The sequence below is a fragment of the Elephas maximus genome, chromosome 9 (genome assembly GCF_024166365.1).
Source record: "Elephas maximus indicus isolate mEleMax1 chromosome 9, mEleMax1 primary haplotype, whole genome shotgun sequence".
Classification (NCBI taxonomy): Eukaryota; Metazoa; Chordata; class Mammalia; order Proboscidea; family Elephantidae; genus Elephas; species Elephas maximus.
In genome coordinates, this window is record NC_064827.1 from 67,303,785 (window position 1) to 67,327,852 (window position 24,068).

Genomic DNA, 24,068 nt, shown 5'->3' on the forward strand with positions numbered 1-24,068 from the left:
CACTGATAATTACTGGCAGTTGGAATGTGACAGTTGGAAACAAAGAAGACTGACTGGTAGTTTAAAAATATGGCCTTGGTGATAGAAATGATGCCAGGGATCACACGAAAGAATTTTGCAAGACGAGCGACTTCTTCATTGCAAATACCTTTTTTCGTCAACATAAACGGGGACTATACACATGGGTCTTGCCAGATGGAATATACATGAATCAAATCAACTACATCAGTGGAAAGAGACGATGGAAAAGCTCAATATCATCAGTCAGAATAAGGCTAGGGGCCGACTGTGGAACAGACCATCAATTACTCATATGCAAGTTCAAGTTGAACCTGAAGAAAATTAGAACAACTCCACTAGAGCCAAAGTATGACCTTGAGTATATCCCACCTGAATTTAGAGACCATCTTAAGAACAGATTTGACAAACTGAACACTAGTGACTGAAGACCAGATGAGTTGTGGAATGACATCAAGGATATCATACACGAAGAAAGCAAGAGGTCATTAAACAGACAAGAGAGAAAGAAAACACCAAACTAGATGTCAGAAGAGTCTCTAAAACTGGCTCTTGAACATCAAGTAGCTAAAGCAAAAAGAAAAAATGATGAAGTGAAAGAGCGGAACAAAAGATTTCAAAGGGAGGCTCAGAAAGACAAGGTAAAGCATTATGATGACATGTGCAAAGACCTAGAGATAGAAAACCAAAAGGGGAGAACATGCTCAGCATTTCTCAAACTGAAAGAACTGAAGAAACAATTCAAGCCTCGAGTTGCAATACTGAAGGATTCTATGGGAAGCATCAAAGAAGATGGAAGGAGTACACAGAGTCACCATACCAAAAGCAATTGGTCGACGTTCAAACACTTCTGGAGGTAACATATGATCAGGAACCTATGGTACCAAAGGGAGAAGTACAAGGTGCACTGAAAGCACCGGCGAAAAACAAGGCTCCAGGAATTGATGGAATATCAACTGAGATGTTTCAACAAACGGATGCAGCATTGGAAGTACCTACTTCTGTGCCAAGAAATTTGGAAGACAGCTACCTGGTCAGCCAATTGGAAGAGATCCGTATTTATGACTATTCCCAAGAAAGGTAATCCAACTGAAAGCAGAAATTATTGAACAATATCATTAATATCATATGCAAGTAAAATTTTGCTGAAGATCATTCAAAAGTGGCTGCAGCAGTATACTGACACAGAACTATCAGAAATACAAGCCAGATTTAGAAGAGGACATGGCACCAGGGATATCATTGATGATGTCAGATGGATCCTGGCTGAAAGCAGAGAATATCAGAAAGATGTTTACCTGTGTTTTATTGACCCTGCTAAGGCATTCAACTGTGTGGATCATAACAAAGTATGCACAACATTGAGGAGAATGGGAATTCTGGAACACTTAATTGTGCTCACGAGGAATCTATACATGGATCAAGAGGCAGCCGTTCAAACAGAGCAAGGTTTAAAATCAGGAAAAGTGTGTGTCAGAGTTGTATCCTTTCACCATACCTATTCAATCTGTATGCTGAGTAAATAATCCAAGAAGCTGGACTGTATGTAGAACGGGGCATCAGGATTAGAGAAAGACTTATTAACAACCTGCATTATGCAAATGACACAACCTTGCTTGCTATAAATGAAGAGCACTTGAAGCACTTCTGATGAAGATCAAACAACACAGCCTTCAGTGCGGATTACACTTCAACATAAAGAAAACAAAAATTCTCACAACTGGACCAATAAGCAACTTCATGACAAATGGAGAAAAGACTGAGTTTGTCAAGGATTTCGTTTTACTTGGATCTACAATCAACACCCGCGGAAGCAGCAATCAAGAAATCAAAGGATGCATTGCGTTGGACAAGTCAGCTGCAAAAGAACTCTTTAAGGTGTTGAAAAGCAATGATGTTGCCTCGAGGACTAAGGTGCACCTGGCCCAAGCATGGTGTTTTCAATCGCCTCATATGCATGTGAAAGCTGGACAATGACTCAGGAAGACCGAAGAAGAACTGATGCCTTTGAATTGTGGTGTTGGTGAAGAATATTGAATGTATCATGGACTGCCAAAAGAACGAACAAGCCTGTCTCGGAAGAAATGCAGCCAGAATGTTCCTTAGGAGCAAGGATGGGGAGACTACATCTTACATACTTTGGACATATTATCAGGAGGGATCAGCCTCTGAAGAATGTTATCATGCTTGGTAAAATAGAGGGTCAGTGAAAAAGAGGAAGACTTCAACGAGCTGGATTGACACAGTGACTGCAACAATGAGCTCAAGCATAGCAACAATTGTGAGGGTGGCACAGGACTGGGCAGTGTTTCCTTCTGTTGTGCATAGGGTCGCTATGAGTTGGACCCAATTTGATGGCATCTAACAACAACGACATAAGCATCTAACAACAACAACATAAGGTCACTATGAGTTAGATTTGACTCGACAACGGTGTTCTTTTTGTGTGTGTGTGTAGCAAAGATCATACAGTTTTTTTGTTTCTTTACTTCTTACTGAACATGGTGCCTGCCAAATAACACCAAATATTTTTTCCAGGTGCCTGGTGAACATGAGATTCGTCTATTGACTAAATGATTATGGACCCTGAGTTGACCTTGCTTCTCATAAAAGGGATGGAAAACCAAGTGGCTTCCCAGGCCTTCTGACTGAGTCTCTGCTATGTTGCTGAACGTATGATTATTACTGTACTGCAGTGGAAGTTCTAGGCCTATGATAGTGAATTATTGCCATTCTCTTTCCTCATTGCAACAGTGTAGTGGTGGTAGGTTCATAAAGGGAAGCAAATGAGATTTGATAACGAAGGGGCTTAAAGATTATCTCTTGTATTCGATATGTAGTTTATGTTCTGGAAGAGGCACACAGAACTTAGATATCTGTGATTAAGGTCAGTAGATGAGCTTCATTTCCCATGAAAAGAGACCATCTTTACAAGGCACTGTCAGGCATTCCCAAATCGCAAAATTTCCTAGGGAAGTTTCTGTAAAACACATGTATTAATAACTCACACAACACAGCCTGTGGAATGTCTAGGGATCTTCCTGGACACCTTTTTTTCAGCCTCATCTTGACCATTGAGGGATTCCCTCTCAAATGGTGGGAAGAAAGAGCATTTGCCCCCTTTTTTATGCTTATATTACTCTATTCACTTAAACTCTGCATCCTAATAATGAGGTCTAGTTATGCTTGCTCTTGAATAATAAATATGCTTGTTTCACCTTCAGAGGTGGACTATGTCTGTGTCAGTGTGTGTGGTGGTTGTGGTGGTAGGAGCAGGGGGTATAAAGGGCAGGAGAGTTGAGGCCTATGCAATACACAGCCTCAGAATATTATTAACAGAATGTGAGATAATTATATTTGTATTTTAGAAAATTGATTTGATTGCAGGATGAAGAATGGGGATTGGAAGAGACGAGATATTGGAAGAGACAAGACATTGGAAGGGACAAATCTGGGCCCTGGGATGCCATTAAGAGTGTATGTACTAGTCTAGCCCATGGAATATGTTCAGTAGTAACAGTGGTAGACATGAAGCATGACATTAGAAATATTTTATAAACAAAATCATGAGGACATAGTTTAAAGTTTGATGTAAAAAAAAATGATGACGTCAAAAGAGTAAAGTCAAAGAGATTTCCATCTTAGATGACTATGTGGAGGTGAAATGCCATTAACTTTCTAGGGAACTAAACTTTATTGAGAAACTACTATGTGCTAGGCACTGCTCTAAGAAATTTACATAGTCTCAATTAATCCTCAAAGCAAAGTTTTGGCAGAGAGGCCATTTTTTAAGTTAATTTAACAGAGGTATTGAAGAAATCTGACACAGTTCAAAGAGTGAACTCAGTCTCAGTCCATTTCGACATGCTTCCTCACAATTTGACTTTAGGGATGCTGGATCTGAGGCACCTGCAGGACATCTCAGTAGAAATACCTAGGACACACTACCAGTAATATCCACAATTTAAGATATGTCCTTATTTAGCAAACACACTGTACTTGCTACTGTCCAGGTATGAGTTTCACAAATAGCAGGTCATTTAATCTCATTGCAATACTAAACTCATTGCATTGAGTCAATTCTGACTCACAGTGAACCTCCCAGGACAGAGTAGAGCTGCCCCATAGGGTTTCCAAGGAGTGGCTGTTCACACTGCCAAGGTTTTGGTTAGCAGACAAGCTTTTAACCACTGTACCACCAGGGCTCCATAACAATACTATGAATTACATATTATTATCCCCGTTTTATCCACATTCTTAATTATCGTAACAGCTGCCATTTGTGAAATATAATGATGAACCATGCACTAGGTAAGGAATTTTATGCGAGTTAACTTAATTCAATCATGCAAGAAAACTCTTATCATCTCTATAAGCCTTGGTAGTTTGTGTAAACTGACTAATGTCACATGGCTTTCTTTGTACCAATTTCTAAGCCTGAGCTTCTGTTATTGTTAAACACTATTATGTCCATTTCACAGACCAGATATTAAGGCTTAGTAGTTTAAATGACCCAGTCAGTGCCACGTGGCCATAAATTCACTGGGTCTGAATGTGAACTTTAGTACGTCTGATTTTGAATTCCAAGTATTTTGAAACATACCTATTCTTTTCAAACAATGTTCCACTGGAGCTTTATTTTTAAAATCATTTTCGGGCATGTGAACTTCTACACATTTCATGGGAAAGTAACTTTTCATTACTAGAACATGTTTGTAAACCACTGTCCTAGACAGTTACGCAGTCTGACCACACCCTGATGTTCTTCCTAAGTTTACCAAGCCCAGAGGTCAGGTGACTTCCTGGGATAAACGCCAGCTTCCTCTTGCAGTTGCTCCAGCCACTGCTCTGCATACTTTTTCTTCTTCTCCTTCTGACTTCCCCTCTGTGACAAGATAGATAAATACTAGAGAAACAAAAGTCCAGAATGCTGAGGCTGCCACTCTCACTTCCTCTTGCCCCTTGCCCAGCTCTGCTTTGAATACAGTAACTTCTGTGGGGCACCAAGCTGGGGAGAGAAGACGCCAGTGCTTCAGAGCTGCCCAGTCAGGCCGTTACAGCCTGTCATGCTTTCCAAGGACGACTGCTGGTCACAGAAAATGCTGGGATGATGCCTGTCTCATGCCTGGCTGGGGCTCTGATACCAGCCATGACCTTCCTCTCCTACTTGAGAGTCGAGAGCTGGGAGCCCTGCGTGGAGGTAAGTGGTTGGTGTCAGCTCTTCTCCTGTGCGCTTTGCCTTGCTTCAAAAAACTGCTCCTCTGCCCAGTACTGCCCACTATGTGCCCCGGTTAATTTATTTTGCAAAAAGGAGTCAAATTACTGTAAAGACCTGAGGAAGTACAGGGACCACCTCAACGCTATGGGGAGCTAACAGGGATTGGATGGGGCCATGTCTTACTTAGGACTTTGACTGCTAGTAGGGGCTTTAGGTCAGGTAGATCTAGTTAAGATCATTCTTCTATGACTGGCTGACTGTGTGACCTTGAGCAAGTTATTAAGCCTCTCTGAGATTGATTTTCATGTCTTTAAAATAATTATGATAATACCTCCTTCATTAGAGAGTAGTAAGCAGGCTGCTTCAGTGTCATTCCTTCCTGCTGGTGGTTTGTACACTCAGCTTTAAGCAGTTACTCTGCCTCTTTCAATCACAGGAGGGAGGTATCTTTTCCTGCCTCATAACAGAAAGAATTCGCAAAGTGAATTTTAGACTTCTGCAACCACTCATATAGTTCCATTCAGAGGATGAAAAAAATGAAAGAAAATGGAAAAGAGAGAAAGAAAAGGTGGTGATGAGAGAGAGAAGAAAAAAGAGAGAAAATGTCAGTTAATGCAGCGGTGGTTTTCTTTGTGAAGCACCAGTCAGCTGGCTTGGGATCAATCTCCTTCATGATGGACCTGTTTTGTTCCCCCCTCCCCCACCCCCGCAAGGCCATTGTTTTGGAAGCCCATAGCAGAACTGAACAGTCAGGAAAGTGTCCTGGAATTTAAGGCGGGGCATGGTCAGAAAGTTAGAAACATGGAGAGTCAGAATCCTGAAGTTGAGGACATGGGGGAAAAACAGCATACTTTAATATGTAACAAAGACTAATTCATCGTCTCAAAGTTCCCCTTCCTCCCCCATTCTCTTCCCACAGCCCTATTCCTCATGACCCTTCCTGTATCCCTCTTGCTGTTAGGTTAATGAAGGTAATTTCCCAATCAGAGTCATTCCAGGGCAAACCCACAGCCACCCATAGCTCCTCTCTTTCCCCTTGATTCATGTTCTGTCAATCCTCCAGGCCTGTCTGCTTCCTTGCTCATCCTCTCTGTGCCCCCCATGTGCAGGCCTTCAGCTCAACTGGTCTTGACTCTTGGACAGTGACTGGTTTCCTGATGCCATAGTCCTCTTCCTTTAGTCTATTCTGCATTTTTTGTTTGTTGTTTATTATTTTTTCTAAGGCTTGAATCTAACAAATTATTTTCCTCCTTAAAACCTTTCAGTAACACTCCATTGACATTAAGACAGTTTCCTACCACAGGGCCTCTGCAATGACTATTCCCTCTACTTGGAATACTTTTCCCCTACATCTGTTCAATGGCAAGATACTTAATTTTAAATTTTCTTATGGTCATATTAAAAAAAAAAAAAGAAATAGGTGAGAGCAATCATTTTCTCTCTCTTTTTTTTTTTCTTTACTGTACTTTAGGTGAAAGTTTACAGAGCAAATTAGTTTCTCATTCAATAGTTTATGCACAAATTGTTTTGTGACATTGGTAACAATCCTCATGATGGATGACTACTCTCCCCTTCTCCACCCCAGGTTCCAGGTTTCCCATTTTCATTTGCCCCATTTTCCTGTCTCTTCCTGCTTTCTTGTCTTTGCTTTTGGGTAGGTGTTGCCCATTTGGTCTCACTTACATCATTGAGCTAAGAAGCACGTTCCTTAGGTGTGTTATTGTTTTATAGACCTATGTAATCTTTGGGTGAAAGGTAAACTTTGGGAGTGACTTCAGTTCTGAGTTAAAAGGGTATCTGGGGTCTATAGTCTCAGGGATCCTCTAGTCTCTGTCAAAACAGTAAGTCTGGACTTTTTTTGTGAATTTGAATTTTGTTCTACATTTTTCTCCCACTCCGTCCAGGACTGTCTGTTGTCATTCCTGTCAGAGTGGTCGGTGGTGGTAGCCTGGCCCCATCCAGTTGTTCTGGGCTCGGGCTGGTGGAGGCTGTGGTACTTGTGGTCCATTAGTCCCTTTTGACTAACACTTCCCGTGTGTCTTTGGTTTTCTTCATTCTCCTTTGCTTCGGACTGGATGGGACCAGTAAATGTATCTTAGATGGCTGCTTACAAGCTTTTAAGACCCCGGAGGCTACTCACCAAAGTGGGATATAGAATGTTTTTTATGAACCATGTTATGCTGGTTGACCTAAATCATTGTCCTCAGTCCTCAGCCCAGTAACCTCAGGGTGTTTGGATGTGTCAAAAAAGTTTCTATGACTTTGCCTTGGTCACATTGTCCTGACTTCCCCTATAATGTGTCCTGTCTTTCCTGTCACCAAAGTCAAAACTTATCTATTATCTAGTTAGTGACTTTCCCTCCCTGTCCTTCCCTTTCCTGGTAACAATCAATGATTGTTTCTGTGTGTAAATCTTTCGCTGAATTTTTGTAATAGTGGTCTCATACAGGATTTGTCCTTTTGGTGTTTGATTTATTTCACTCAGCATAATGCCCTCCAGATTCATCCATGTTGTGAGATGTTTTCCGGATTCATCATTATTCTTTATCATGCAGAGTATTCCATTGTGTGTATGTACCATAGCTTGTTTATCCATTCATCTGTTGATAGGCACTTAGGTTGTTTCCATCTTTTTGCTACTGCGAATAGTGCAGCAACGAACATGGGTATGGGTATGTCTATTTGTGTGATGGCTCTTATTTCTCTGGGATATATTCCTAGAAGTGAGACTGCTAGATTGTATGATATTTCTATTTCTAACTTTTTAAGAAAGTGCCATATTGTCTTCCATAGTAGTTGTACTGTTTTACACACCCATCAGCAGCGTACAAGAATTCCAATCGCCTCACAACCTCTCCAATATTTTTTTCTTTGATTATTGCTGTAAAGCGAGGGTGAGATGGTATCTCATTATAGTTTTTATTTGAATTTCTCTAATGGTTAATGATCATGAGCATTTCCTCCTCTGTTAGCTACTTGAATGTCTTTTTTTGGTGAAAACCAAACCGATTACCATCGAGTCAATTCCGACTCATAGTAACCCTATAGAACTGCCCCATAGAATTTCCAAGGACTGCCTGGTGGATTTGAACTGCTGACCTTTTGGTTAACAGCCATAGCTCTTAACCACTACACCACCAGGGTTTCCTTTTTGGTGAAGTGTCTGTAAATACCCTTTGCCCATTTTTTAATTGGATTATTTGTCTTTTTATTGTTATAGTGTTGCAATATCTTATAGATTTTAGAGGTTAGACCCTTTTTTCCCAGTGTAGGTTCTCTTTTTACTTTTTTGATGAAGTCTTTTGATGAGCATACATGTTTAATTTTTAGGATATCCCAGTTATCTAGTTTCTCTTCCAGAGTTTATACATTGTTAGTTATACTTTGTATCCTATTTGTGCCATGTATTATGGCCCCCAGTATTGTCCCAAATTTTTCTCCCAAGATCTTTATCATTTTAGGTTTTATACTTAGGTTTTTGATCCATTTTGAATTACTTTTTGTATATGGTGTGAGGTATGGATCCTGTTGAATTTTTTCTTTTTACAGATGGGCATCCAATTTTGCCAGCACCATTTGTTAAAGAGGCTATCTTTTTCCCATTTAATGGAATTTGGGTCTTTATCAAAGATCAACTGACCATAGGTGGATAAATTTACATCTGGGTTCTAAGTTATGTGCTATTAGTCTCTCTGTCATCTTAGAGTATCAGGCTGCTTGGACTTCAGTGACTTTGTAGTAAAGATCTGAGATCAGGTAGTATGAGGCCTCCTACATCATTGTTCTTCAGTAATGCTTTACTTCTCTGAGGCTTCTTCCCTTTCCATATAAAGTTAATGATTAGTTTTTCCATCTTGTTAAAGCATACCATTGGTATTTGGTTCTCGGTTGCATTGTATCTGTAGATCATTTTGGGTAGGATTGACATTTATACAAAGTTGGGTCTTCCTTTCCATGAGCATGATATGTTTTTCCACTTATGTAGGTTTCTTTTGGTTTCTTGCAGTAGTGCTTTGTAGTTTTCTTTGTATAGGTATTTTACATTTCCTGGTTAGATTTATTTCTAAGTGTTTTATTTTATTAGGTGCTATTATAAATGGTATTTTTTTTTTCCTGATTTACTTTTTGAACTTCTTTTTTTTTTTTGGTGTATAGAATCCAACTGATTTTTTACGTTGATCTTGTATCCTGTATTCTGCTGAATCTTTCTATTAGTTCCAGTAATTTTCTTTTGGAATCTTTAGAGTTCTATATGTATAGTACCATATTGTTTGCAAATTTTACTTCTTCCTTACCAGTTTAGATGTCCTTGATTTCTTTTTCTTGCCTTATTGTTCTAGCTAGGACTTCCATCACAATGTTAAATATGAGTGGTGTTAAACGGCATCCTTTTTTTTTTTTTTTTTCCTATTCTCATGGGAAATGCTTTCAGCCTCTGTCTATTGAGGTGATGTTGGCTGTTGACTTGTATAGATGGCTTTTATTATGTTGAGAAATTTTTCTTCTATTCCTATTATATTGAGAGTTTTTTTTTTTTTTTGTCAGGAATGAGTGTTGGACTATATCAAATGTCTTTTCCGCATGGATCGAGATGATCGTGTGGTTCTTTTATTCTATTTATGCTGGTGATTATGTTGATTGTTTTTCTAATGTCGAACCATCCTTGCATACTTGGTATGAATCCCACTTGGTCATGGTGTATTATTATTTTGATATGATGCTGAATTCTATTGGCTAGGATTTTGTTGAGAATTTTTGCATCTATATTCATGAAGGTGATTGCTCTGTAATTTTCTTTTTTTTTTTTGCAGTATCTTTGCTTGGCTTTGCTATTAGGTTTATGCTGGTTTCACAGAACGAATTCAGGAGTATCCCTTCCTTTTCTATGCTCTGAAAGAGTTTGCGAGTATTGGTGTGAGCTTTTCTTTAAATGCCTGGCAGAATTCTATGGTGAAGCCATCTGGGCCAGGGCTTTTTTGTTTTTATTTTGGAGTTTTTTAAAAAATTACCTTTTCAATCTCTTCTCTTGTTATGAGTCTGTTCAGATTTTCTACCTCAGTTTGTGTTAGTTTAGGAAGGTAGTATGTTTCTAGAAATTTGTCTATTTCCCCTAGGTTTTAAAATTTGTTGGAGTAAGGTTTTTCTTATTTCAGTTGAGTCTGTTGTATTGTTCCCCATTTCACTTCTTATTTTGGCTGTTTGCTTCCTCTTCTGTTTTTCTTTTTTCGGTTTGGCCAATGGTTTATTGATTTTGTTGATTTTTTCAAAGCACCAACTTTTGGTCTTGTTGATTCTTCCTATTATTTTTTTCTTCTCTATTTCGTTTATTTCTGCTCTGATCCTTATCGTTTTCTTTCTTCTGGTGGTTGTGGGCTTCTTTTACTGTTCTCTTTCTATTTGTTTGAGTTGTAGGGCTAATTTTTGATTTGGACCCTTTCTTCTTTTTTAATGTATACATTGTTGCTAAAGATTGACCTCTGAGCACTGCCTTTGCTGTATCCCAAAGGTTTTGGTATGATGTTTTCATTCTCATTTGATTCTAGGAATGTTTTTTCATCTCATCTTTGATTTCTTCTATTACCCAGTGGTTTTTAAGGAAGTTTTTTTTTTTTTTCTTTCCATTTCCACTTTTTTTATTTTCTTCCCCTTGCTCTTCCTGTTACTTAATTTCTACTTTTATGGCACTTTGATCAGAGAAGATGCTTTGTATTATGTTGATATTTGGAATTTTATTGGGGATTGCTTTCTGGCCTAAAATATGATCTATTCTGGAGGATGTCCCATGTGTATTGAAAAACAACATATACTTTGCTGCTGTTGTGTGGAGTGTTCTGTATATGTCTCTGAGGTTGAGTTGATTGATTGTGGCTTTAGATCTTCTGTATCTGTGTTTTTTTCTTTATGTTCTGTCCTTCACTAAGAGTGGTATGTTGAAGTCCCCTACTATTATTGTGGAACGGTCTGTTTCTCTTTTCAGTGCTGTTAGTTTGATTTATACATTTTGGAGCCCTGCCGTTGGTTATGTACACATTTTTTAAGATTAAGTCATCTTGGTAGATTGTCCCTTTAATCACTGCATAATGTCCTTCCTTGTCTTTTATGGTGGATTTTGCCTTACAGTCTATTTTATGAGATTAGTGTTGCTACTCCTGCTCTTTTTTGGTTGCTGTTTGCTTGATATAATTTTTTCCATCCTTTGATTTTTAATATTTTATGTCTTAATGTGTGAAGTGTGTCTTGGAGACCGCATATTGATGGGTCAGTCATGTTTTTGTCCATTCTGTCACTCTCTGTCCCTTTATGGATGCATTTAAGCTGTTTACATTCAATGTGATTATCAATAGCTGTGAGTTTATTGCTGTCATTTTGTTGTGCTTTTTTGTGTGTGCGTGTGTGTATGGTGCTGATATTTTCTTTGTTCCTCTTACTTTCCTGTGCTCAGTCCTTTTGTTCATGGAATTTCTTTTCATTATTACAGGTTTTGCGTTAACTGAGTCTTTACGTTTCTCTTTTTTTGTTTTGATGAGTATTTTCTTTGTTCCTCTTACTTTCCTGTGCTCAGTCCTTTTGTTCATGGAATTTCTTTTCATTATTACAGGTTTTGCGTTAACTGAGTCTTTACGTTTCTCTTCTTTTTTGTTTTGATGAGTAGGTTTGTTAATTATCTTCGTGGTTATGTTAAAATTTACACTTATCTTCCTAAGTTTAAGTAAGTCATTTATTACTTGATATTGCCTTGATTTTCTCTTCATTTGAAAGTTCTATGCATTCACCGTTTATTCTCCCTTTTATTGTTTTGGCGTTGTTGTCGTTTACAGATTAATATCTCTGATTCCCTGTTTTAAACCTTTTACTTTTGTTTTATTACTGAGAGTTCTTTACCTAGGTTGGTCTCTGGCTAATGCTGTCCTTTGTCCCAGCTTCAGGCTGTTGTTGGATGTTGTTGGTTCTCTAACTGAAGGACTCCCTTTAATTGGTCTAATAATTTTGGTTTGGTTTTTACATATTCCCTTAAGTTCTGCTTATCTGGAAACGTCCTAATTTAGCCATTGTATTTGAGAGAGAGTTTTACAGGATATATTATTCTTGTTTGGCAGTTTTTTTTCTTTCCCATTGCCTTCTTGCCTGCATAGTTTCTGCCAAGTAATCAGAATTTAGTCTTATTGTTTCCCCTTTGTAAGTGAACTTTCTTTTTTTCTTGAGCTGCTCTCAGGATTCTTTCTTTGTCTTTGGTTTTGGCAAGTGTCATTATTTTATGTCTTGGTGACTTTCTTTTGGAGTATATCCTATATGGAGTTTGTTGAACTTCTTGGATGATCATCTTTTCATCTTTCATGAAATTAGGGAAGTTTTCTGCCAGCAAATCTTCCGCAAGCTTCTCTGTCTTTTCCATCTTCTCCCCCTGTTCTGGGACTCTGATCACACACAAATTTTTGCTCTTTATTGTGTCCCACATAATTCTTAGGATTTCTTCATTTTTCTTATTTTCTGATTTTTCCTCAAACATTGTGGTGCCCATGGATTTGTCTTCAATCTCACTGATTCTGTCTTCCATTTTTTAAATTTGTTCCTAAAACCTTCTGTTGAGTTTTCCTTTTCTGAAATTTTGTTGTTTATCTTTTGGATTTCCAATTTTTTTTTTTTTTTTTGGTATGATCTCTAATTGTTTATTTTGATGTTTTGTTCTTGTATTATTTTCTCGAATTCTTCTATTGCCTTGTCTGTGTTTTCCTTGATTTGGGCTGTGTTTTATCTGTGTGGTCCATGATTTTGCCTATTTTTTCCTTGATTTTGTTTGTGTTTTCCTTGATCTCTTTCTTAATCTCCTGGAGAGCCCTGAATATTAATCTTTTGAATTCCATATCAGGTAGTTCTGCTGCCTTTTCTACTGGAAAGTCATCTGATTCTTTATTTTGGTCACCTGTTAGAGCCATCTTGTCCTGTTTTTTAAATCTGTTTTGATATTGTTTGCTATCTCTGAGACATTCAGATATTATTTTCCTTATGTACTGATTGTGTGTTTGTTTTGTCCTGCTTTTTTGCTCTGTTTTGATATGTCTGGTTGGTCAGGACAGGCGTGCTTTGTTGCTTGCTCATCTGTGGGTGTGATAACTCTCATGACTTTGTCTGGATGGACAAGGCAGTTTGCTCAGCTGTGAGGCAGCACAGCAGGGCTGGCAGGTAGGGAGACCATGGGGCCAGGACTCTCAGCTGCAGGGTATCTGTACAGGGCTGGTGGGAAGGGAGGAATATGTGGCTGGGTCTCTCAGTGGTGGCTTATAGGACCAGCCTGCGGAGTGGGGGGGAAGGGCAAAGAGCCTGATTGGCCAGCTGCAGTACAATGGGGTAGAACTGGAGGGGGGAGGTATGTGGGGCGGTGTAGCTTGGCTGTACTGAAGTGGGGTGGAACCAGTGGGGAGGGAGGGGCATGGTCCAGGGCACCCAGCTGTGGCACTGTGGAACAGAGCTGGTAGGGAGGGATAGGCACAGGGCTGAGTTGCTCAGTTGCTGTGCAGTAAGGGGGATGTGGTGTGGGAAGGTGCATGAGGCCAGGTCACTCAGTTGTGGGGAAGTGGGGTAGGGCTAGCAGAGAGGGCTGTGCATGGGCTGGCACACTCAATGTGGGATGAGTGGGCAGAGCTGGCAGGGAGGGAGGGGCACAGGCTTGGGTGCTCAGCTGTGGGGCAGCAGTGTGGAGCTGTAAGGAAGGGAGGGGGCATGGGCACAGGCCTGTGTCTTCTGGCTGTAGTGCAGTGGCTTGGAGCTGGCAGGGAAGGAGGGACACAGGCCAGGATGCTCAGCTATGGGGCAAGAGGGTGGAGCTAGCAGAGAGGGAGGAGGTGTGGGCACAGGGCTGTGTTGCCCAGCTGCAGCACCATGGCTTGGGGCTGACGTAGAAAGAGGGGGTGTGGGTCTGGATCTCTCCACTGTGATGCAGCCAGACTGGCTGGCAGGGAGGGAGGTATGCAGAGTCAGGTTACCACTAATCACCAGAAATGTGGGGGTCGTCAGAACATGTTATCAGAACATGTTACCGTGAGAGAGTGTCTGGACACTTCCTTGAGCTGCAGCCAACAAACCGGACCTTACGTTGCTCTGTGGTGTCTGTACCGTTCCTCTATCTTCTATTGGGAGTTCCATGAAGGTGACTTTCTGTGCTCTTTGCGTGGGGTTTCTGGCTTTATGTCAAGGTGGCTGTGCTGTGCCGTGCCAGTCAGCAGGGAACCTCCACTCCATATCTCTACTCATTTGCTGTTTTTGATCAGTTTCTTCTTCTCAGTGGCTTCTGATCTAATGCTTAATCCTTTCATTTAAAGTTTAGGGTTCCAGGATTGATGTCTGTATCTGTTCTACTTGGGTTTTTTTGAGTCTTTGTTGCAGAGGGATGGCTTGGTGTGTTTGACTAGTATGTCATCTTGGCTCTGTCTCTGGTGAGATTAATCTTGATAATATTTTTACTTAACCCAACTATTCAAAATATTTAAATAGGTAATTCGTATTAAAATTATTAATGAGATATTTTACAACTTTTTTGGTACTAAATCTTTAAAATCTAGTATATAGTTTATAGTTACAGGACAAATCAATTTAAATAATTCACATCTCTGGTACTCAATAGCCACGTGTGTCTAGTGCCTACTGTGTTGAACTAAGTAGGCCCAAATATTTTTGTGGCTTAATTCTTCCCTCACTTCATTCAGATTTTTGCTTAAGTGCCACCTCCACAGGAAAGTCTCCTCCAATAGCCCCAAGTAATAGAACCTCCCAGCTCCCTATATTTGTCTTTAGTTCCCTTAAGCTGCTTTGATTTTTCCCATAGCACACCATTATTTATTTTTTCATTGTCTGTATTCCCCTTGGGAATGGAATATGTAAGAGGGCAGGGCCATTGCTGGCTTTATTTATCACTATATTCCCAGTTCCTGGCACATAGTGGTGGCTCGATTATATATGAGGTGGCTCCTGATCTGACTCTGGCTACCCATCTGGTTTAGGATCCACTACTCATGCCACTTGCCAGAAAATTTGAATTAGTTTTCTGCCCATTTCATGCTCATGCTGTTCTTTTTTTGTAAGATATCCTTCCTCTTTCCATGTATCCAGATCTTATCCTCACCCAAGATGTGCCTTAAAATCTCCACACTCTAGGAAGCTTTCTAAGATTCCTGCATCCGGAACCTGGGTTCTCTGGAACATATTTTCCGAGCCTATTTTACGACCCTTTTAGATAGTGTTAGTTTTGTTTCTATCTTAACTATTACTCTGGACTGTAAGCTCATTGAAATCTGAGATATACAGAAAACTAAAAACAAACAAAGAAACAAAAAACTCTTGCCCAAATTACAAGGAAGAGCTAGGATGAAACCCAGAGCTTTCTGACTCAAGATCCTCAGCACTTCATCACTTGACTCCATTTTCTCTTGTTAAATGTAGCCACAGTTAGAGTAGAGATTAGAACATTGAATATATAGTAGGTGCTCTTTTCTTCCTAATCTTGAGTAGAACTTTTAATAGGTATGAAGTGAGTGTATATGTGACTGAATAAATGAATGGGGGATGAAAGAAGGTTGATTGGCCTCTGTGCCTGTATTAGAGGCATCTAAGACACTATTCTAGGAGGAAGGGAGTTGGGGCAGCAGTCCTTTGAAATATATGCAGCAAGATACTGCAGCTAATGTGTGATCTTTGCAGGTAATTCCTAACATTTCTTACCGATGCATGGAGGTGAATCTCTACAAAATACCTGACAACATTCCCTCATCAGCCAAGAACCTGGATCTGAGCTTTAACCCCCTGAGGCACTTAGGTAGCCATAGCTTCTCCAACTTCTCAGAACTGCAGGTGCTGGATTTATCCAGGTAATGAATGAACTTTTACACAATATTCAAGGTGAGATGTTCATTGTCCTATCACATCATTCTTGCTCCAGAAAGCCTGGTTGGTAGAGTCTCAATCTCCACTCATTAACTCAACAGATTTATTACTTGCTATGAGCTACAACTGCTAACCAAAAGATTGGCAGTTCAAATCCACCAGCCATGCCTTGGAAACCCTGTGGGGCAGTTCTACTCTGTCCTATAGGGGCGCTGTGAGTTGGAATCGACTGTAAGGCAACGGGTTTGGTTTTGGGTTTTATATAATCTTAGGCAAGCCACCCCCCTTCCCCAAGTCTCAATTTCTTCATCTATAAAATAGGCAATTGGTGAGATGTTTTCTAAGTGCAATTTTATCTTTGGGTTTTTTTTTTTTTTTTAAGTCAGTGTCTTAGTTCTCTTAAGTTCATAACAGTTCTCTTAGTTCATCACAGAAATGACACAGGTGGATGGCTTTAACAAAGGGAAATTAATTCTTTCACAGTCTAGGAAGCTAGAAGTATGAATTCAGGGTGCCAGCTCCAGGGAAAGGCTTTCTCCCTTTCTGTTGGCCCTGGGGAAGGTCCTTGTCATCAATATTCCCCAGTTGAGGAGCTTCTCAGCACAGAGACCCCAAGCCCAAAGGATACAATATTCTCTTGGCTCTTGTTTCTTGGCAATATGAAGTTTACATTCCTCTCTTCTCCTTAGTCTCTTTTATATCCCAAAAGAGATTGACTTAAGACACAACCGAATCTTGTAGATTGAGTCTTGCCTCATTAACATAACTTCCACTAATCCAACCTCATTAATATCATAGGGGTATGATTTACAACACATAGAAAAATCACATCAGGTGACAAAATGGTGGACAATCACACAATACTGGGAATCACGGACTAGCCAAGTTAATACACATTTTGGGGGGGACACAAGTCAATCCACCCTTTGGCTCCCAGAAATTCATGTCCTTGCCGTGTGTAAAACACATTCACCCCATCATATCATACCAAAAGTCATAAATTAACTCCAAATCCAAAATTCAAAAATTCCTCTTCACCTGTGAAATGTAGAATACAAGTTATCTGCTTCCAAAGTATGGTGGTAGAATGGGCACAAGCTAGACATTTTCATTACAAATGGAAGAAAAGAAGGCATAACAGGCACCAAGAAAGTCAGCAGAACACATTACATTAACCCTCAAGATTTGAAAATAATCCTCTGTTCTCTGAGATTATTTACACAAAGGCCCTGCCCTCCAGACTCTAGGTATTGGCCCTGGGCTTTGGTTCTGCCTTCCAGGTCCACTGGAACAGCAACACTGCTCCCTCGCATTTGGAGGGCCCCGTTGTCCTAGTCCATCTGAGTGGCAACTCCATCCTTTGAGACCCCAGATGTAGTGGCCTTACCCTTTGAGACTGAGGCAGCTTGGCTTCCTGTTTTCCTTGTCTCTTCACCTCTGCTTCCTGGTTCCTTGGCCTCTGGGCCCTTAGGCCTCACCACATGTGCCTACCCTACTGGGGCAAGTGTTTCAAAGCTCTTTAGCTCACAGATAAGTGTCCAGGGACACCCCACTCCACCAGGGAGCCTGTTGCACAAAGGCGATCAGCTCTATAGCTCCATGGGTTGGCTCCAGTGCTGTCTCATGCTGGTCTCCTGGTTCTGCTGCTGCTGTCTGCTGCTGCTTCTCGCCATCTGTGCCATTTCTATTGTAATCACTTCCTTTTGTGTCCTCCCCAGAATCGTCTTTGATGTCCATAATTCTACCAACGGTCTCTCCAAGACAAGCTAGGCTTTTATTATCACGTACTTTAAGACACTTCCAGCCACTACCCATTCAGTTTAGAAACCACTTCCACGTTTTAGGTATTTGTTAGAGCAGCACCCCACTCTCTCAGTATCAAATTCTGTCTTAGTTATCTAGTGCTGCTATAGCAGAAATACCACAAATAAAGGGATGGCTTTAAAAAACAGAAATTTATTCTCTCACAGTCTAGGAAGCAAGAGGTCCAAATTCAGAGTGTCAAATCCAGGGGAAGGCTTTCTCTTTCTTTTGGCTCTGGGGGAAGGTCCTTGTCATAAATATTCTCTGGTCTAGGAGCTTCTCAGCTCAGGGACCCTGGGTCCAAATGACATGCTATTCTTCTTGGCTCTTGTTTCTTGGCGGTATGAGTTCCCCATATCTCTTTTATGTCTTAAAAGAGATTGACTTAAAACAACCTAATCTTGTAGATCTCATTAACATAACTGCCACTAAACTGACCTCATTAACGTCATAGAGGTAGGATTTACAACACATAGGAAAATCACACGAAGTGACAAAGTGGTCCTTAGTCACACAATACTGGGAATCCTGTACTAGCCAAGTTGACACATATTTTTAGGGGGACATAATTCAGTCTGTAACAGTCAGGATAGAAAACTGACTTAAACTCTTTCATTAACAGATATTTATTGGCCACTAGCTATGTATTGTACACTCTGCTACAAGAGTATATTTATACATAACATACAACCCCCTCTATTAAGGACAGCATATCCACTTGAAGGGTCTCTGTGTTTTGTTTTTTTTTTTAATTAAATTTTCCAATCCTAATGTTCCATATTATGCTATAATTCTACATCCCAACTGCATTCATTTTCTAGGGCTGCCAAAACAAAATGGCACAAACTGGGTGGCTTATAAAGACAAAATTTTATTTTCTCATAGTTCTGGAGACTAGTTCTAGAGACTAGAAGTTCAAATCAACATGTACGTCAGTCCATGCTCCTTCTAAAGTCTTCAGGGAAAGACCTTTTCTTGTCTCTCCCAGCTTCTAGCAGCCCCAGCCATTCCTGGGTTTGTAGATGCATCTTCGCATGGCCATTCTTCCCCGGTCTTTCTGTGTCTCTTCTCTTATAAGGCACTACTCAGATTCTATTAAATGTCGATAACATCTTCAAAGACCCTATTTTCAAATAACAAGGGATTAGGACTTCAACATACCCTTTTGGAAGACACAAATCAATCCAAAACATTCCATGTATCATGTTTGTCACATACTTCGGGGCTTTTGTATCTGTTGTTCATGTTGTCTCCTTTTCTTGTTAACACTTACTCATCTTTCATATTTTAATGTGCTCTCAGAGAAGCCTGATTTGATCCCCCTGGTCTGGGTCGGTTTCCTCGATATAAACTTTCATAGCACACTTTCCATTTCCACTCCCCCCAAAAACTCACTCATATCATGTGTTACTAGCATTTACCTGTGATAAGGACACCACTTAAATATCTAGCTATATACAGAAATTTTCATAAACATTAAATTTATCTGTAAGGCTTGTAATTTTTTATATCTTTGAAATTGACCTTCATCAGTCATTTATCATGCCTAACAACTAGCAATTATCTGCATCATCTGTATGAATCAGACGTACACTCACAATTATTTGTGGTAGGAAATGGAAAAATTTGATCTTAAATGATATTACATACTCTACCAACCACACAGTTATTGTGTACCCCAGTCATTACTCTTTAACTGATTTTTTTCTGATGGTTTTCCTCTCTCTGCTAAACATGTGTGCCAAGTGTAATGAAAAGAGTACATCAGTGTGGCCAATGTGATAATACTGGATCTGTGGGGACTTCTTATTTGTCCATGCCATCATCTTCCCTGCTTGATATCTTTACCTGGACACAATCATACAGCAAGTCACATCCTATGAAGAGCCAGATGACTGGTAATGCTATTCCAATTTGGGCTTTTATTCAGCAGAAGTATTATATAATCTGTATCTCTTTTCCATGTAGGTGTGAAATTCAGATAATTGAAGATGGTGCATATTGGGGACTAAATCATCTCTTCACCTTGATATTAACGGGAAACCCTATCCAGCATTTAGCCCTGGGAACCTTTTTTGGACTATCAGGTTTGCAAAAGCTGGTGGCTGTGGAGATAAACCTAACCTCTCTAGAGGACTTCCCCATTGGGCATCTTAAAACTTTGAAGGAGCTTAATGTAGCTCACAATTCTATCCATTCCTTCAAATTACCTGAATATTTTTCTAACCTGTCCAACCTGGAACACTTGGACCTTTCCAATAACCAGATCCGAAATATTTTTCGTAAAGACTTGCAGATCCTACATCAAATTCCTCTACTCAATCTCTCTCTAGACCTGTCCCTGAACATGATAGACTTTATCCAACCAGGTGCCTTCAAAGAAATTAGGCTCCATAAACTGACTTTGAGAAGCAATTTTGATAATATGACTGTAATGAAAATGTGTATTCAAGGTCTGGCTGGTTTAGAAGTCCATCAGTTGGTCATGGGAGAATTTAAAAATGAAAGGAACTTGGACAGGTTTGACAAATCTGCTCTGGAGGGACTATGCAATTTGACAATTGAAGAATTCCGGATGGCATATGTCAGCGACTTCTCATCACATGATATTGATGTATTTAATTGCTTGGCAAATGTTTCTGCAGTTTCTCTGGTGAGTCTGAATCTAAATGAGTTAGAAAGATTTCCTGAAGATTTCAGATGGCAATCCTTAGAACTGGTTAACTGTAAACTTCAACCATTTCCTGCACTGGCACTTTCCTCTCTGAAAAGATTTGTTTTAACTGCCAATAAAAATAGTAACACTATTGTCGAGTTTAAACTACCAAGCCTTGAGTTTCTAGATCTCAGTGGAAATGTATTGAGTCTCAGAGGTTGTTGTTCTCAGTCTGATTTTGGGACAACCAAGCTGAAGTATTTAGATCTGAGCTTCAATAATGTTATTGTCATGAATTCAAACTTCCTGGGCTTGGAACAACTAAAACATCTAGATTTCCGATATTCCACCTTGAAACATGTCAATGATTTTCCACCATTTCTATCACTCACAAAACTACTTTACCTTGACATTTCTCACACCCATATTCACGTTGTCTTCCACGGCATCTTTCTTGGCTTGTATAGCCTCAAAGTCTTAAAAATGGCTGGCAATTCTTTTCAGGACAACTTCCTTCCAGATATCTTCACAGATCTGACTGACTTGATTTTCTTGGACCTCTCTTACTGCCAACTGGAACAGGTGTCCCGAGGAGCTTTTGACTCACTTCTCAGACTACAGGTGATAAATATGAGTTCCAACAACCTCCTGTCCTTGGATACACTTCCCTTTAAATATCTCCACTCGCTTCAAGTTCTAGACTGTAGTTTCAATCATATAGTGGCCTCCAAGGTACAAGAACTACAACATCTTCCAAGTAACCTAACTCTCTTCAATCTTACCCAGAATGACTTTGCTTGTATTTGTGAGCACCAGAGTTTCCTGCAGTGGGTCAAGGACCAGAGGCAGCTCTTGGTGGAAGTTGAACAAATGGTGTGTGCGACACCTTCAGACATGCACGGCAGGCCTGTGCTGAGTTTTAGGAACACCACCTGTCAGATGAGTAAGACTGTTATCAGTGCATCAGTTCTCAGTGTGTTCATAGTATCTCTGATGCTAGTTTTGGCCTATAAGTTCTATTTCCACCTGATGCTTCTTGCAGGCTGCAGAAGATATGGTGGCGGCGAATGCACCTATGATGCCTTTGTTATCTACTCTAGCCAGGATGAGGACTGGGTGAGGAATGAGCTGGTAAAGAACCTGGAAGAGGGAGTGCCCCCCTTTCAGCTCTGCCTTCACTATAGAGACTTTATCCCAGGTGTGGCCATCGCCGCCAACATCATCCAGGAAGGTTTCCACAAAAGCCGGAAAGTTATTGTCGTGGTGTCTCAGCACTTCATCCAGAGCCGCTGGTGTATCTTCGAGTATGAGATTGCCCAGACCTGGCAGTTTTTGAGCAGTCATGCTGGCATTATCTTCATCATCCTGCAGAAGGTGGAGAAGTCCCTGCTCCGGCAGCAGGTGGAGCTGTACCGCCTTCTCAACAGGAACACCTACCTGGAGTGGGAGGACAGTGTCCTGGGAAAACACATCTTCTGGAGACGTCTCAGAAAAGCCCTGTTAGCTGGGAAACCATGGAATCCAGAAGGAACAGCAGATGCAGAGAACAACCAGCTTGAAGCAACAACTTTTACCTGAGGCAAAGAAACTCCTGGGATGCTTTCCCATCCAGCTGGGCTCAACACTTGTTCAGCTAATACCAAAAAAAAAAAAAAAACCCACTGCCATCTAGGCAATTCCAACTCATAGCCACCCTATAGGACAGGGTAGAAGTGCCCTGTAGGGTTCCAAGAATGTAACACTTTACAGAAGCAGGCTGCCACATCTTTCTCCTGCGTTAGGCTAACAAAAAAAAAAATTTTTTTTTTTTTTTTGAGGCTAACAAGCGTGTATTAAATGCTACAATGTACCAGGTACTGTGCTGTGCTAAGGGCAGATAATTCAGTGGTGTGCAAGATACAAACACAGGGCTGCTAATCTCATGGAGTTTACAGTGCAGAGGGAATAAGTACCAGGGCTAAAATACAGAACCTTCTAGATTGGTGCTTTAGCCAGCTCAACTAAGGAGTCCATGACAGGGAAATTTCAAGTCAACTCTTAGCCCATCAAATCGAATTAGAACTAAGAGTGAAAGCAGAAAGGAACACTATTCTTTTCCTGAGCATTTGAATAGAAACTACCTCATGTATTATGTTTTGTCATTGTTAGCTGCTACTGAGTCAGCCCCCAACTCATGGTAACCCCACGTGCTACAGATCAGAACTGCTCTATATGGTTTTCTTGGCTATAATCTTTATGCAAGCAGTTTGCTAAGCCCTTGTCCCTGGAGCAGGTGAGTGGACTCAAACCACCAACCTTTAGGTTAGCAGCCCATTGCAAACTGCTTATGCCACCCAGGCAAGTAACATATTTAAGCCATCTTAAAACAAAACTGCCATGGTAGTTTCAATAGAACTGAGAATTTACTCACTTTTTCCTTTTCCACTGAATATAATTTAAATTCTACTTGACGATTCTGAAGGCACCTGATTCAGGATCCTCCTTCCACTTCAAGGCCGTTTACCTTCAAAGGTAGAACCCCCGTAACTAATTCCTGAGGAATTATACACACTCACAAACTTACAATCATCCTAGTCATTGCTTAGAACATTGTATTTATTAATTTAAAATCTGATATATATTTTGTCTTTATAAATCCAGTTCTCATTTTTTATATCTTTGGTATACCCCCATATCATAAATAAGGCTGTTGGGGATATGCTGGAAATAACTGTATTTAACCACAATTTTTTGAGCCAATAAAAAAAAATACAGTGTCACTTTGTCATTCAAAAGTCGTACACCTATAAAAATTTGAACTTGCAAAAGTTGTGTGATAGGTATATTTATAACAATAACAAAAAGAGAGATAGTAGCTGCCGAGGCTGCTTATGTACAGCCAAACACCTCATGGGATTTGGTTCCTTAGTTTGGAGATTCAGGTTCATGGTTTCATAGAATATCCCAGTTAATTGGCCTGTTGTTGTTGTTAGGCACTGTCAAATGAAATGGAGGTAACTGAATGAATGAAACAGTGCCTGGTCCTGTGCCATGCTCACAATTCTTGCTATATTTGAGCCCATCGTTGCAGCCACTGTGTCAGTGCATCTCATTGAGGGTCTTCCTCTTTTTTGCTGACCTTCTCTTCTTTACCAAGCATGATGTCCTTCTCCAGGGACTGGTCCCTCCTCATAACATATCCAAAGTAATGAGACGAAGTCTTGTCATCCTCCCTTCTAAGGAACATTCTTGCTGTACTTCTTCCAAGACAGATTTGTCTATTCTTCTGGCAGTCTGTGGTATATTCAATACTCTTCACCAACACCATAATTCAAAGGCAGTAATTCTTCTTCAGTCTTCCTTATTCATTGTCCAGCTTTTGCATGCATATGAGGTGATTGAAAGTACCATGGCTTGGGTCAGGCTCACCTGAACCTCAAAGTCACATCTTTGTTTTTTAACATTTTAAGAGGTCTTTTGCAGGAGATTTGCCCAATACAATATGCCATTTGATTTCTT

At 40.2% G+C, this 24,068-nt stretch overlaps 1 protein-coding gene across 1 annotated transcript; it reads left to right on the forward strand.

Annotated features, from left to right (window-relative positions):
• The first annotated feature begins 4,868 nt into the window (after nucleotides 1-4,868).
• TLR4 (toll like receptor 4) lies at nucleotides 4,869-22,238 on the forward strand. The gene is made up of 3 exons (XM_049895612.1): nucleotides 4,869-5,218; nucleotides 15,929-16,095; nucleotides 19,883-22,238. The coding sequence occupies exons 1-3, from the start codon at nucleotides 5,126-5,128 to the stop codon at nucleotides 22,146-22,148; spliced, it is 2,526 nt and encodes an 841-aa protein (XP_049751569.1). The 5' UTR covers nucleotides 4,869-5,125; the 3' UTR covers nucleotides 22,149-22,238.
• The last annotated feature ends 1,830 nt before the right edge of the window (nucleotides 22,239-24,068 follow it).